The sequence below is a fragment of the Rhineura floridana genome, chromosome 10, assembly GCF_030035675.1.
Source record: "Rhineura floridana isolate rRhiFlo1 chromosome 10, rRhiFlo1.hap2, whole genome shotgun sequence".
NCBI classification, from domain to species: Eukaryota; Metazoa; Chordata; class Lepidosauria; order Squamata; family Rhineuridae; genus Rhineura; species Rhineura floridana.
Genome location: NC_084489.1, coordinates 4,750,754 through 4,764,538, shown reverse-complemented (window position 1 = coordinate 4,764,538; position 13,785 = coordinate 4,750,754). Strand labels below are relative to the sequence as shown.

The window sequence follows — 13,785 nt, the reverse complement described above, 5'->3', positions numbered from 1 at the left end:
CCTCAATATTTATTTGACATTTTTGTTAGAGAATGAGATGAAAAATATGATAAATAACTCATTACCTTTTTTTAATACTATATATGTTCCAAAGCAAACCATTGGCTATGTGGCATGAAATGGATAGACATAGTTTTAAAATTCATTTTAATTCTAAAAATACTCATATCTCTGATTTCTTTTTAAACCAATGATCTTCTGGTTGACTGTGCAGAATTTGAAAGTATGCCATTCCTCCTACAACTTTAATTGTTTCATATCTGATGTTTAAAGCAGTGACCCACTCTGCACATTCCATACTAGGTTTTTACAGCTCTGTTGTGTTCCAACAGCTGCCAGATGAATGCATTTGTAGTTTACTCACTAGACGCACAAGCTTTTCTGTTGTTTGGAGAACTCTGAAAAATGTCTCTAAGAGCCTATAGTATGTCAACCCAATATTTGTTTTATACCAGCTCAACAGTCATCATGGCTTCCCTTCTTGAATCTTAGGAACTGTAATTTGGTGAGCATACAGAGGAGTCTCTGTTAGAATTGCCTCGCACAGAACTACAGAGTAGGAAACCTCAGAGAAACAAGGATGTGTTGTAACTTCCTATATTTACCCCTCTAATTAACATTCAAAAATGGCAAAAATGGGTTTTGTAATAGTTTGCAGCTTCCTCACACAGCAAGGCTGCCTTGTTCAACCAGCAGGGCAAGCTCCTGGGAAGACATGGCCATCTTCCTGGCTCTGCTGGGTCTCGTGCGATTCCCTGGAAGCCTCAGCTGTATCATGAGTAAGAATGGGATCCACTTGCTGGTGCCTGTTTGATTGCATTCCTGCAAACTGGCAAGTAGTTCTGTCTCTTCTGCTATCCTTTGCTTTTACCATTTTCAGCCCCTGTTTCAGGCCAAATAAATGGACCCAACCCCCAAAATATCTAGTGAAAGAGCCAGATTCAGCCTGGATCTACTCTATCACTACATAGTATTCACTTGCATTCGGATTTCTCTCCCCTGCAGAGTAGTTCCTGAAGTCTTTAACATTTTCCCAGCCCTCTTTCCAAGTTCCCCTTATATGAGACCTTGAACACAGCAAACTGAAGAATATTACCCTTCCATTTACTAAGTCATGGTTGATGGCAGGAGTTCTGGCCTGATTGAGAGAAGGATTAAGAATGCAAAGACTCTCTCATTAACTGGTCAGTTTCCATTTCTGGATTTTGTATTTCTGAGTTTCTAAAATATGTGGATATATCAAATGCTGCTGTTGAAAAATCAGCTTGCGTCTATTGTAATATATTTTCCTGCTACTTATTCTGATCAGAACCATCATTTTTTTGATTGGCATGAATATGAATATGGTTATGATTGCCATTCTCAGAAGAAGCAAATACTTTCTCACATTTTCGGTTGCCATTCACCTACAATTAGCAATGTCTCAGCTTTTGAAAGTTTCAATTACAGTTAATAGACACTTGACAGATCTCAAATGTCTTTGCCCTTGACAAATGGTTTACTTTATTTGCACTTTTCTGATTTTGAGAATGTCATGTTCTGTGGGTACACATGCACATTATTTGCAGCTAGTAAAATTGATTTAAGGAGAGATGCAGGGATTGGTCTCCACTAATAGGGATTTTTCTGCCATTTAAATAGTTTATTCTCACATGACCTTCAGCAATAAAGTTCTACACTTCTATCCAACCACCACTTTGGGGTGCATGTGTGTGTGTTTAGTGAGGGGTTGTACTATTATAAGAACATAAGAACATAAGAAGAGCCTGCTGGATCAGGCCAGTGGCCCATCTAGTCCAGCATCCTGTTCTCACAATGGCCAACCAGGTGCCTGGGGGAAGCCCGCAAGCAGGACCCGAGTGCAAGAACACTCTCCCCTCCTGAGGCTTCCAGCAACTGGTTTTCAGAAGCATGCTGCCTCTGACTAGGCTGGCACAGCACAGCCATCATGGCTAGTAGCCATTGATAGCCCTGTCCTCCATGAACTTGTCTAATCTTCTTTTAAAGCCATCCAAGCTGGTGGCCATTACTGCATCTTGTGGGAGCAAATTCCATAGTTTAACTATGCGCTGAGTAAAGTAGTATTTCCTTTTGTCTGTCCTGAATCTTCCAACATTCAGCTTCTTTGAATGTCCACGAGTTCTAGTATTATGAGAGAGGGAGAAAAACTTTTCTCTATCCACTTTCTCAATGCCATGCATAATTTTATACACTTCTATCATGTCTCCTCTGACCCACCTTTTCTCTAAACTAAAAAGCCCCAAATGCTGCAACCTTTCCTCGTAAGGGAGTCGCTCCATCCCCTTGATCATTCTGGTTGCCCTCTTCTGAACCTTTTCCAACTCTATAATATCCTTTTTGAGATGAGGAGACCAGAACTGTACACAGTATTCCAAATGCAGCCGCACCATAGATTTATACAACGGCATTATGATATTGGCTGTTTTATTTTCAATACCTTTCCTAATTATTGCTAGCATGGAATTTGCCTTTTTCACAGTTGCCGCACACTGGGTCGACATTTTCATTGTGCTGTCCACTACAACCCCGAGGTCTCTCTCCTGGTCGGTCACCGCCAGTTCAGACCCCATGAGCGTATATGTGAAATTCAGATTTTTTGCTCCAATATGCATAATTTTACACTTGTTTCTATTGAATTGCATTTGACAGTTTTCCGCCCATTCACTCAGTTTGGAGAGGTCTTTTTGGAGTTCTTCGCAATCCCTTTTTGTTTTAACAACCCTGAACAATTTAGTGTCATCAGCAAACTTGGCCACTTGACTGCTCACTCCTAATTCTAGGTCATTAATGAACAAGTTGAAAAGTACAGCTCCCAATACTGATTCTTGAGGGACTCCACTTTCTACAGCCCTCCACTGGGAGAACTGTCCATTTATTCCTACTCTCTGCTTTCTGCTTCTTAACCAATTCCTTATCCACAATTATAGTTTCTTTCTTCTTTGTCCTCAGGTTAAGAACCAAACCACATATTATGAATGCCATCAGGAGGCCATTGGAAACTACTTCTCCATGTAGGAGCCATATTTGCAGTGCTAGCCATCATGTCAGTGCAGACTCTGGAGCAAAGAGTTCCCATTTTCCATGCCAGTATTGTCCACCTCCCAGAAGTGGTAACACTGGCATGGGAACTCTCTGTATCAGGCCTCACAATGTCATGGTGGCTGGTATTACATGTTTCAGCACCACGCAGAACCTGCAAAGAGCTTAAGTGTTACTGATCAGTTGAGATTTGAAGTGGCTTCAGGCCTGCTTTCTGCAGGGCTCAGCTGCATGACCATGTTCCCCGTGGGGAACTCGGTCACACAGCCAATCCAGTGGGCTTGGAATCACCATCTGTTGGTCAACAGGCAGAGACTTCCATCCTGATGGAGTTCCCCATTTGGCCAAGTGTTGGCTGAACTACAGAGCGTCCCATGGGGAACACCATAATCCAGCCAATCTCAGCAGGCCTGCTCTCAGTACCAAACAGCTGGTGCGTGGTGACAGCAAGCCTCCCTTCCCAATCTCGAGCACACTTTAAGACCCCCGATTGTGCATTTGCTACTGCTTCTCTCCCTGGACCACACCTGATGTCACATATGGGATCAGGTGTGGAGCAGAAGGCCATGGTTTGGGAAAAAAGGCCTTCTGCTCAATTGGAACATGCACCAGGATTAATAAGGTTTGCAAGCCAGAGGTTCCGCACTCCTGAATCCTATGGGGGTCTGTCTTTGAAGCCAGTTTGGAAACATCATTTGGTCCAGATGCTAATTGCAGCAAGCATATTAGAACATATAGCCACAATGTTATTCACTCCATTTCTGCTGATTTTCAACTTGTAGCTGGGCTGAATTAAAAAAAAAAAACCCTGCAGATTCTGACCTTAAAGCTCTACATGGCCTGGGACCAGACTATCTTGAGAATTGTCTTCACCCATATAAATCTTCAACCTCTAAGATCACTGGAGGCCCTGCTCTGTGCTATCTGAAGTACTTGAGGTACTTCCTCAAAAATGGTGTGAGTGACAGGACCTTTTCTGTGATAGGGCCACCCAAACAACAGAGCAGTCTCCACTATCTTGGTGCTCTCCTGATGTTTTGGACTACAACTCCCATCAGTCCCAGGCCACGGGAATCCCATTTGGTCCCATTGCTGCTTGCCTTTCACTGAGAAGCTAAGATACCTCTTTCAATGTTTTTTTTTCAGGTGCTGCTTTTAAAATGCTTTTTTTCTGGCTGCCACTGTTTTTGTACAGATGCTGTTTATGCTAGCGCTGAAATTTAAATCATGAATTTTAAAAATTGTTACATTGTTTTAACTTGTTATATTGTTTGCCAACATGAATATTTTTTAAATAGAAAAACAGGATAGAACTCTTGACAACAAAGTAGGAAACTTTCAATGCAAGTGTGCCCATAGGGGAAAGACTCATTGCTGTTTATGTGGGGAAGGGGGGTCTCAAACAAAGGCTTCTGGCAGCCGTACCCAGCATTTTACTCTCTGTGCCACCATTGCAACTTGGCAGCAGGAGAGAGCTGCTGGCCTGCTCTCTGCAGCATTTTGGTATCATCAATATGGATTTATTTATTTATATATATATATCCCTACATACCAGAATGGTTTTTAACAGTTTACAACTATAAAATCATTTATAAAACTCATACATAATTAAAATATGCAATAATAATTCCATCAGAATATAAGAACATCCTTAATTAAAATATAAAACAAACCAGTCAAAAAGTATGAAAATTAAAACAGTTAAAAATCAATTAAAACAATAAGATCAGAAATTCAAATTCAGGGGAATGCTTGCCTGAACAGGTGTGTTTTCAAAGCCAATAGAATGCAAATACTCACAAGGCCTCTCGTATTGCAGCAGGAAGGGCATTCCACAACATGGGTACCACCAGTGAAAAAGCCCACTTCTGTGTTACCTCAAGCTGATCATCAGCAAGCCATGGCAAAGCTCACCAGATTCTATTAGCTGATCTTAATGCCCTTACTGGACTATGGAGGGGAGGATGGTTTTTCAGGTAACCTGGTCCAGAGTTATTTAGGGCTTTGTATGTAGGTAGTAGAACCTTAAAACTCACTCTGTGACTAATACAAGGCCAGTGCAGATCCCTCAGAACCGGTGTGATATGTGGCCGATAAGAAGCACCACTCATCATCCAGGGCTGCAGCATTCTGTACCTACGGGCCCAACATAGAACACATTACAATAGTCCAGAGGTGAGTTACCAACATATGTTTCACAGTGGCCATTGTTTTCAAATATATATATATATATGTATATGTATATGTATATAAATATAACTAGAGTACAGTCACTACTACATCAAAAATACACAGGCACATAAAAGACAAATGTAAATACAGATAAAATGCCATCATCTTAAAAAACAATTAATAGTCCATAATGATCAAATTCATTAAATAGATAGTTCAATAACAATAGTTTATAGGTAATCATTAATAAATTATACTTTGTTTTATAATAGATCATTTATAGCAGTAAATAATTTAATCCTGGGTCATTTATACCCAGGTCTCTATACATGCTATAATTGGTGCCCATTTTTCCATTTCCTCCTTCAGTATTTCATAAGGTTGCCGTAGTGCAGTCTATTTTACAACTTCCTGTTGTTCCCAAATTTTCCTGATTAATTCTGTTTTCTTTGGGCCTCCCTCCTGTTTCCATATTTTAGCAAATCATTATTATATGTAAAATTTGTGATTGATATTATTCACACTGTGTTGCCCTTGCATATAATTTTAAAAACATACGGAAGGATCTGCAACCAACTGTCACAGTGGCCAAATTATCCCTGTCCAGGAAAGGGTGCAGATGACCCCCAGCTGAAACTGAAAGATAGGTGCTCTTTGTCATGAGCCAATAGAGAACTCCTGGCAAAGTGAGCGAGAGGAGGGGGAGGACTGGGATTGGGGGGGCAGGGGGAGGGGACTAAAACCGGATAAGACTTTAGTAGTCTGCTCTGCGACAGCCCCCCCCCCAAAGCCACCAGCAGTTCTCAAAAAACAGAGCCGGCCGATGAGCCTCTTCCCAGCACGCCTCCAGAATCTGCCAGCCCTCCTGAGCCACCCACAGCACTGCCTCTAGGGAGAGAGGAACAGGCAGTGAGACTGACGTGAGGAGGGGACTGGGGAAGAACTGGCATGACCAGGCTGAGGCTGATCCCCTGCCCGTGCGACAGAGCACCTGCTTGCTTTCCCAGGCCCATCTGAGAGACAGGTGCCACACAATGCTATTCTCTGGTACTGGTCATGCAGGTAGGAGTGGAACTATTGTAAAACAGTGCCACCAACTCCCAACTCATGGAGGTGCTCCAGGAAAGCTGCTGAGGGATGTAACAGCAACAGTAGGGTTGCACTCCCACTGGTAATACAGTAGTTGTCAAAAGCTCAGGGCTCAGGGAAGGCTCCTTTTAGGAGCAGACACACTACCACCCCATAAAGGCAGTTGGGACAACTCCCTCACACAAGGATGCATTAACTACCCCTGGATCCACTTGGTGACCCCTCCCCCTGCCCAGCCATGCACAAATAAGCCACCATGGGCAAGGGCCAAGACGGCAAGTGGTGGGATGAACAGCCAGAAGCACCTTATCCACATCTTTGGGCCTCAATAGCTCAAACTAATCCCACAAAATTGGATAAGACAGTGCACTTGACATCTAACCAAGAAGACATCTCATATTAGTAGCGGCATCAAGATCAGTGTGAAGGCAAATGATTTTTGTCTTCAAAGTGCCTAGCCACCTTATCACAGCTGGCTTTTCATGGTTCCAGTGCTCCATGAAGTGGGCAGATAATACCAGCGTTTTCACCACTCGAAAGAGCTCTGCTGGGGAGCTACTTGAGGACGCTTTGGAGGCAGCCTTTTTTGCTGCCATCATCACTATGTGATAGATGTGGTTGTGCTTTCTAACTGCTGTTTGATCAGTTTCACACCAAGTCTTGTGCCACTTCCTCTCTAGCCATCATCTGGCCTGCTTCATTGCTTGTAACTCTGAAGGGAACAAAGGAGCGCAGTGAGCCCTGCAGTGTGGGATCTGGCACTCTGCTGTGATCATGTCAATAGCCCTCCTTATCTTAATGTTCCACAATGAGGCAAGGGTCTCAGTAGAATCACCAACACTGGTTCCTGGAAAATCCTTCAAGTACTCAGGAATCTATCACATTCCATAAATCTCTGAGGGCAGACCATCCAAATTGGTCTCCCACTACTACAGGAGGGGATTGGCACTGCAAGCCCACATTTGATGGCCTGTCATGGAGGCCATGAAGTTCTGAGCCAGACCAGACAAAACAACCTCAGCATGTATACTGAAGTTACCCAGAACCACTGTCCTGGGGTTCTCCAAAACCATGCTCAAAGCTACTTCTGACAGAATAAGTGATAAAACAACAGCATCCCCAATCTGCCCCTCTGACCCAACCACAGGTACAGATCTCAAGACCCATTCCAAGGCAAAAGTTTTCTGGCAAGTTGAATCGAGGTCTTATGGACCTCCCAGCCTTGACTGGTGTTTCACTGAGGACACAGCTTGCATAGCTGAGTCAAATCTACTCCTCCCAATTCACCCACCCAAGTCTCAGTTATACAAGCCAGGTCAGCTCCCTCATCCATATTCAAATCTTAGATAAGGGAGGCCTTATTATGCACTTCCCTGGATTTAAAACCAGCAACACCAGGTTAGGGGTCTCAGTAGGCGGGTCACCAGTTCCCTGCCAGATGGAATCAGTACAGGGAATAGCCTGAAGCCATTGTTCCCTTCTACTTTTCTGATTTTTCCAATTATGAACCATGATCATACCATACCTTCCCCTCCAAGAGATAACTTGCAGTGGAATGCTTACACTCCCCCCACCTTCACCATGTTTTTTCCAACACATTCAACTGCACTTGTCCTCTGTTCACACCACAGTTAATTGCTTACCAGTTATTCATGTGAGCAGCCAGGACAGTTTATCACCAAAGTACTGTTCCCCTCAGCACTTCTTCTCTCACTGAGAGGCTAAGTTGGACACACACACAACACACTCTGTCACTCCTCTCTCCCACTCAGGAACAATCCATTCTCTCAGATATCACATAAGGTGGTACCCCCATCCTCATTACTCCCTGAAGGATCAGCCCAAGGGGTAGGATCCCTTTGGAGTGACCTCAGTGGCAACTGCTGCATCTTGGTAGTGTGTTTTGTAAAGCTATGGGCCAATCAGCCTGATAAGGGCCAGCTGTTATGCTCCACCATCTCCTCCTTCCCAAGGTTTTTTTCCCCAACAGGTGAATTCCAGCAACAGTCAAGGCAAGCCTCCCAACAGCACCTCTCTGGATGTCCAGAGGGCAATACTGCAGCTACCTGCTCAGCTATAGCTCAGTGGTAGAGCACCTGCTTTGCACAAGGTAGTTAAACAAGAAGTTTAATCCTCAGCATCTCCAGGTATGGATGGAAAGACCCATGCCTGAAACCCTGGAGAGCTGCTGCCAGTCAGTGTAGACAACACTGAGCTAGGTAGACCAATGGCCTGACTCACCATAAGGGAGCTTCTATGTTCAGTAGGGCTTGGATGACAGGAGATGCCAGTAAGGTCTAGTTGGCCTTATAAAGCCTCTTACTTTGGCTTGGCTCCTCAATCTGAGCATCTTATTTCATGGGTAAAGACAACTATTCTCAAGCTTCCCATCCCTACCTGCTAGCTTATTTAGTTTATCAATTTACCTGCTTGGACTTCTTGCCTGGCTATGGCCTGCTTCACCTCCAGATAATCACCTCTGGCTCTTGAATCAAAATCCACTGGAATCTTCTTAGAGTTCCCTCTTCTTGGTCATCCAAAATTACCAAAATCCAGCTATCATAAAGTGGATCAAATATGAAAGAGGAGTCGGTTGCAAAATTGCAGGATTCATTTTGTAAATTGTGAACTCTGTGAGCATTTTCCTGTTGATGGCAAATGCAATCAACTTTGGGCACTGTGGCCCGTGTTCAAACAGTGACTGAGCTGGAAGCAGTCTATTACTCGTTGATTCATCCACATTCTATACAGCTGGCCCTGGTTCTCAGTGTAAATGAGAAATTACCAAAATGAGCTTATTATGCTCTAGTTGTATACATGAGTCATATACATGAGTAGGGAAATAACATTAACATGCATTCTTAATCACACTGTTCTTCTGATTTTGCCTGGGGCTGGAGCAGGAGGAATGACTAGGTGTAGGCACATAGCTGCCACTATGGTGAAATAGAGAATTAATGAGTAACTATGTAGGGAAAGAAGGTGGCAGTGGGCTATTACCTATTCTGCCAAGAGTTTTCAGCTGGACTAGTTGAACCACAGAGGAAATGAATCATTTGCTTTGGATATTTCTAAAGAGTTGGGGAGTTTTTATGGGAATATTCTAGGTAACCCGAGAAGAGATTTGTGATTAGGATCTCCCGCAGCTGTTTTTTTATTTATTTCTAATAAGTTGTTCTACGATAAGGAAATTCGTGCTGTATGCAGCGTAACCCTTTGCCCAATCTAACTTCCATCCCACCCCAACAAGCTACTATGACTAAAACCCTGCACTAGCATTTTCTCTGGACATAGGGTGCAGATGTATGAAACTTCTTTGACAAATGTTGCTAGTCCCATCCAGTGTAACCTGTTTGTTGTATAACAAAAATCATCACAAATACAAGCACATTACAGAGCATATAGACATATCCTACATTGACCTCAGAGTTTCTTAGAAGTGATCTCCATAAAAGACATACTTATATTTACATTTCATTTCATTTCATTTCACTTATGAAGGAAAGCCCAAAGAGCAAGCAACTCAAAGCATCAAAATATCAGACTAGCCAATATAACAAAATATAGTATATATATTTTTAAAAGTCAAAGTCACATGTCAAAACAATAATATGATAAATCTATTAAATCCATAAGCTGCCCTGGGCTCCTACTGGGAGGAAGGGCAGGATATAAATTTAATAAATAATACTAAGAAATAATAAGAAATAAAAAATCTATTAAATCTGTTATCAACCATAAGAGACTGAATTCAATATCAAGGGGCCTCCTTCTGGTTTTGATGTTCCCATCCTACATTCCCATACTTAGCTTCATTTGTACAAGTATGGCAGATACTCTGGGGGACGATCCCATGCAAATGAGAGGTGCATCTGAATAGTCTTATTCCACCTAATCTTCTGCATTTATAATGCAGTATTGTATGTTATTCTGGTCTGTCTTATCAAATTCACTTAGGAACAAACCAAAATGTCACTCTTTGGGGCCACATATGAAAAGAAATATAAAACGCAGTGAACACTGTCTTTGTACAGTTATTGATTTATCCTGGTCTTTGGCCCCTACACACATGCTCCTTGCAGAAAGATCTTCTGGGAATGATCTTGCGATCACTGCTGCCATACGGTCACATCATTCTCATGTGCCCCTTTGCAGTGAGGGATATGTTACAAAGTACTCCTAAAATTCAGCATTTGCTGTAACAATGGTAGGCTGCACCCGAGGAGATTCAATTTCAACCTGGAGAGGTTAAAAAAAGAGAGTCTCCATTATGGAACTCAGGCAGGGCATGCTCACTGAAATCCAGTGGATGTCATTTTAGAAGCCATTTCTCAGAGTTTTAGAACAAACTCTTTTTGGCTGACTCTGTTTAAAAAAACCCTCTAACACCCCAATAGATATCAAAAAGCAGAAACTATGCTGTTGAAATGATTCTGATTATTAAGCTCTGATTTGGTCATAAAACCAGCTAGCAGCTGGTTCAGAAAGTCTGACTATTTTCTCCAAAGCATCTTTATTGAGAAACTGCAGTTTGTGACCCTGAGGCTCCCCACCTCCACTAGTTATTGCCAGAAAAGGTGGTCTCTTTGCAAAACAGGACAGCACTGAAACTGTTGCCTGTTCCCTTCCCTGCACCAATCATCCAGTCACCCCCTCCATTTATATCTAGATTGGGTATTTTTTCCATTCCCCCTTCATTTTTCCAAGGTCCACCACACGCACCCACCCAAACACTATAGTTTCTTTGTGGTATGTTGGACAGTTAAGATTGCTGTTTTACAATAACTTCTCTTTACTGCTTTGGGCAGATAGTCCCCCTTCTTCTGGTCAATTTCACCTCATCATTGCTGCTATATGCATGTGGGTTTTGTTTTGTTTTTAAATATTGGTAGCAAGTTTTTCATTTTTCTAATCTTAAATTCAGTTCTCCATGTTTCTGCAGCAATTTGATTTTTTTTTAAAAATCCTCATGAAAATTCCTCCGATTTTAGTGCAAATTTCTCCTAATAAACACATTTGAGGAAGTGGACAAGGTGCTCTCTACTGTGAGACCGACCACCTGTTTATTTGATCCTTGCCCCACGTGGCTCATTATGGGCTGCAAAGAGAGACTGAGGAAAGGGATCAAGGCGGTGGTTAATGCTTCCTTGGAAGAAGGTGCATTGCCATCTGCCCTTAAGGAGGCAGTAATAAAGCCCATCTTAAAAAAAACCCTCCTTGGATAACTTTCGCCCAGTCTTTAATCTACCATTCTTGGGCAAGGTGATTGAACGCGTGGTGGCCAAACAGTTACAGACACACTTGGAGGAAACAGATTATTTAGATCCTTTCCAATCGGGCTTCAGGACTGGACATGGAACTGAAACAGCCTTGGTCGCTCTGGTGGATGATTTGAGGAGGGCGTTGGATAGGGGAGAAAACTCCTTCCTTGTCCTCCTGGATCTCTCAGCGGCTTTCGATACTGTTGACCACGGTATCCTATTGGATCGCCTAGAGGGAATGGGAATTGGGGCACTGTTTTACGGTGGTTCCATTCCTATCTCTCTGATAGGCACCAGCGAGTAGCATTGGGAGAGGAGGCTTCAGACCCTTGGCCTCTGAATTGTGGTGTGCCACAGGGTTCTATCCTCTCTCCCATGCTGTTTAACATCTATGTAAAGCCGCTGGGGGCCATCATCAGGAGATTTGGGTTGCAGTGCCACCAATATGCGGATGACACTCAGCTCTATCTCTCATTCAAGTGCTCACCGGAGTTGGCTGTGGATACTATTTCCAAGTGCCTGGAGTCCGTAAGTGAATGGATGGGAGGCAATAGGCTGAAACTGAACCCCGACAAGACCGAGGTACTGCTTGTGGGGGACAAGAGAAGAGTAGGAGATATTGACCTGGTGCTGAATGGGGTTAGGTTGCCCCTGAAGGACCAGGTTCGTAGCCTCGGGGTCATTCTTGACTCCCAGCTGTCCATGGAGGCTCAGATATCAGCAGTGAGCCGGGCAGCTTGGTATCAATTACATCTGATACAGGGGCTGCGACCCTACCTTCCGGTCCATCTGCTCCCACAGGTGGTGCATGCCCTGGTCTCCTCTCGCTTAGACTACTGTAATGCGCTCTACGTGGGGCTACCCTTGAAGACGGTCTGGAAACTACAACTGGTACAGAATGCGGCGGCACGGTTGCTTAAGAACAGCCGCCGCCGGGATCATATTACTCCAGTCTTAAAAGATCTGCACTGGCTACCAGTTGTTTACCGAGCCCAATTCAAGGTGTTGGTGTTAACCTTTAAAGCCCTATATGGTGTCGGTCCAGTTTATCTAAAGGAGCGCCTCCAGCATCATCAGTTATGCCGCCTGACGAGATCAGCCTCCCAAGACCTTCTCTCGGTCCCACCAGTTAAAACAGCTAGGCTGGTGCGGACCAGAGAGAGGGCATTCTCGGTTGTGGCCCCCACCCTCTGGAATTCTCTGCCATACGATCTTCGCCATGCCCCCTCCCTGGTAAGTTTCCGCCAAGGACTAAAAACTTGGCTGTTCCAACGGGCGTATAGGCTTTTTAGTTAGTTTCAGTTTTATAGTGTCCAGATGTGGGTTGATTGTTAATAGGAGATTGATGTTAAAATGTATTTATTTGTTATATATGCTGTATTTTAATTTTAATGATGTACGCCGCCTAGAGTGGCCGATTATTCGGCCAGATAGGTGGCCTAAAAATAAAATTATTATTATTATTATTATTATTATTATTATTATTATTATTATTGTGTGCAATTGTGTCTAATGCACACATTTTTGCAAGCCATTTCTCCTAATGCATTTTTGTATGTTATTTTCAGTAATATATTCATCTGTATGCAGACTTTCACCTAATATATGCATTTTCAGAAAAGTGCGAATTTCAAAGAATGACTTTTTTTTGCTCTTATATTGTTTCAGAAAGTGCACATGTGATTGGTTGGCTGAATGTCTAATTCAATGCTCGAAAATATAGAAGTAGAAAAATGCTACTATAACCCTTGAGGCCATGGGTAGAAACTAATAAATTCTGTCCTTGTTAACTACATGGCTATGTTTGTGATAGCATCGGTCTTAACACAAACAGCTAGTGATGTGGGATCCACTTCTCTGCGGTGTTTTACCTTTTCTCCTGGGAGTGCATGTGAGCATTCTAACCATGGAGAGTAAATTGGGTGGGGTTTTCCCATCTGACTGGTGTCCTCCATTTCTGCCAGCAGTGATTGGGTGGGCAAAACCCACATGATCACCTCTACCCTTGTGGTTCCTTCCTTCACACCTATTCGTGCTGGATCACACAATGGAGAAGTGGATTTAATGAGTTGCTTGCGTGTGTGAAGGATGCCTGTGAGTAGGAGTGAATTGTGGCAACCCAGATACAGCATACGCCTCTCGCTATAGTTCAGCTAGTTTTGTTACTATCAGTAGCACATTAGCCCTAGTCCTGTTCAGTTTC

At 43.1% G+C, this 13,785-nt stretch overlaps 1 protein-coding gene across 1 annotated transcript in view; it reads left to right on the top strand.

The window, feature by feature from the left end:
- Positions 1-715: 715 nt before the first annotated feature.
- LOC133365493 (uncharacterized) overlaps positions 716-13,785 on the top strand; it is a 24,171-nt gene continuing 11,101 nt past the window's right edge. The window contains exon 1 of the mRNA XM_061587451.1: positions 716-779. Coding sequence (XP_061443435.1) covers positions 716-779 — 64 coding nt within the window. The remainder of the gene's footprint in view (positions 780-13,785) is intronic.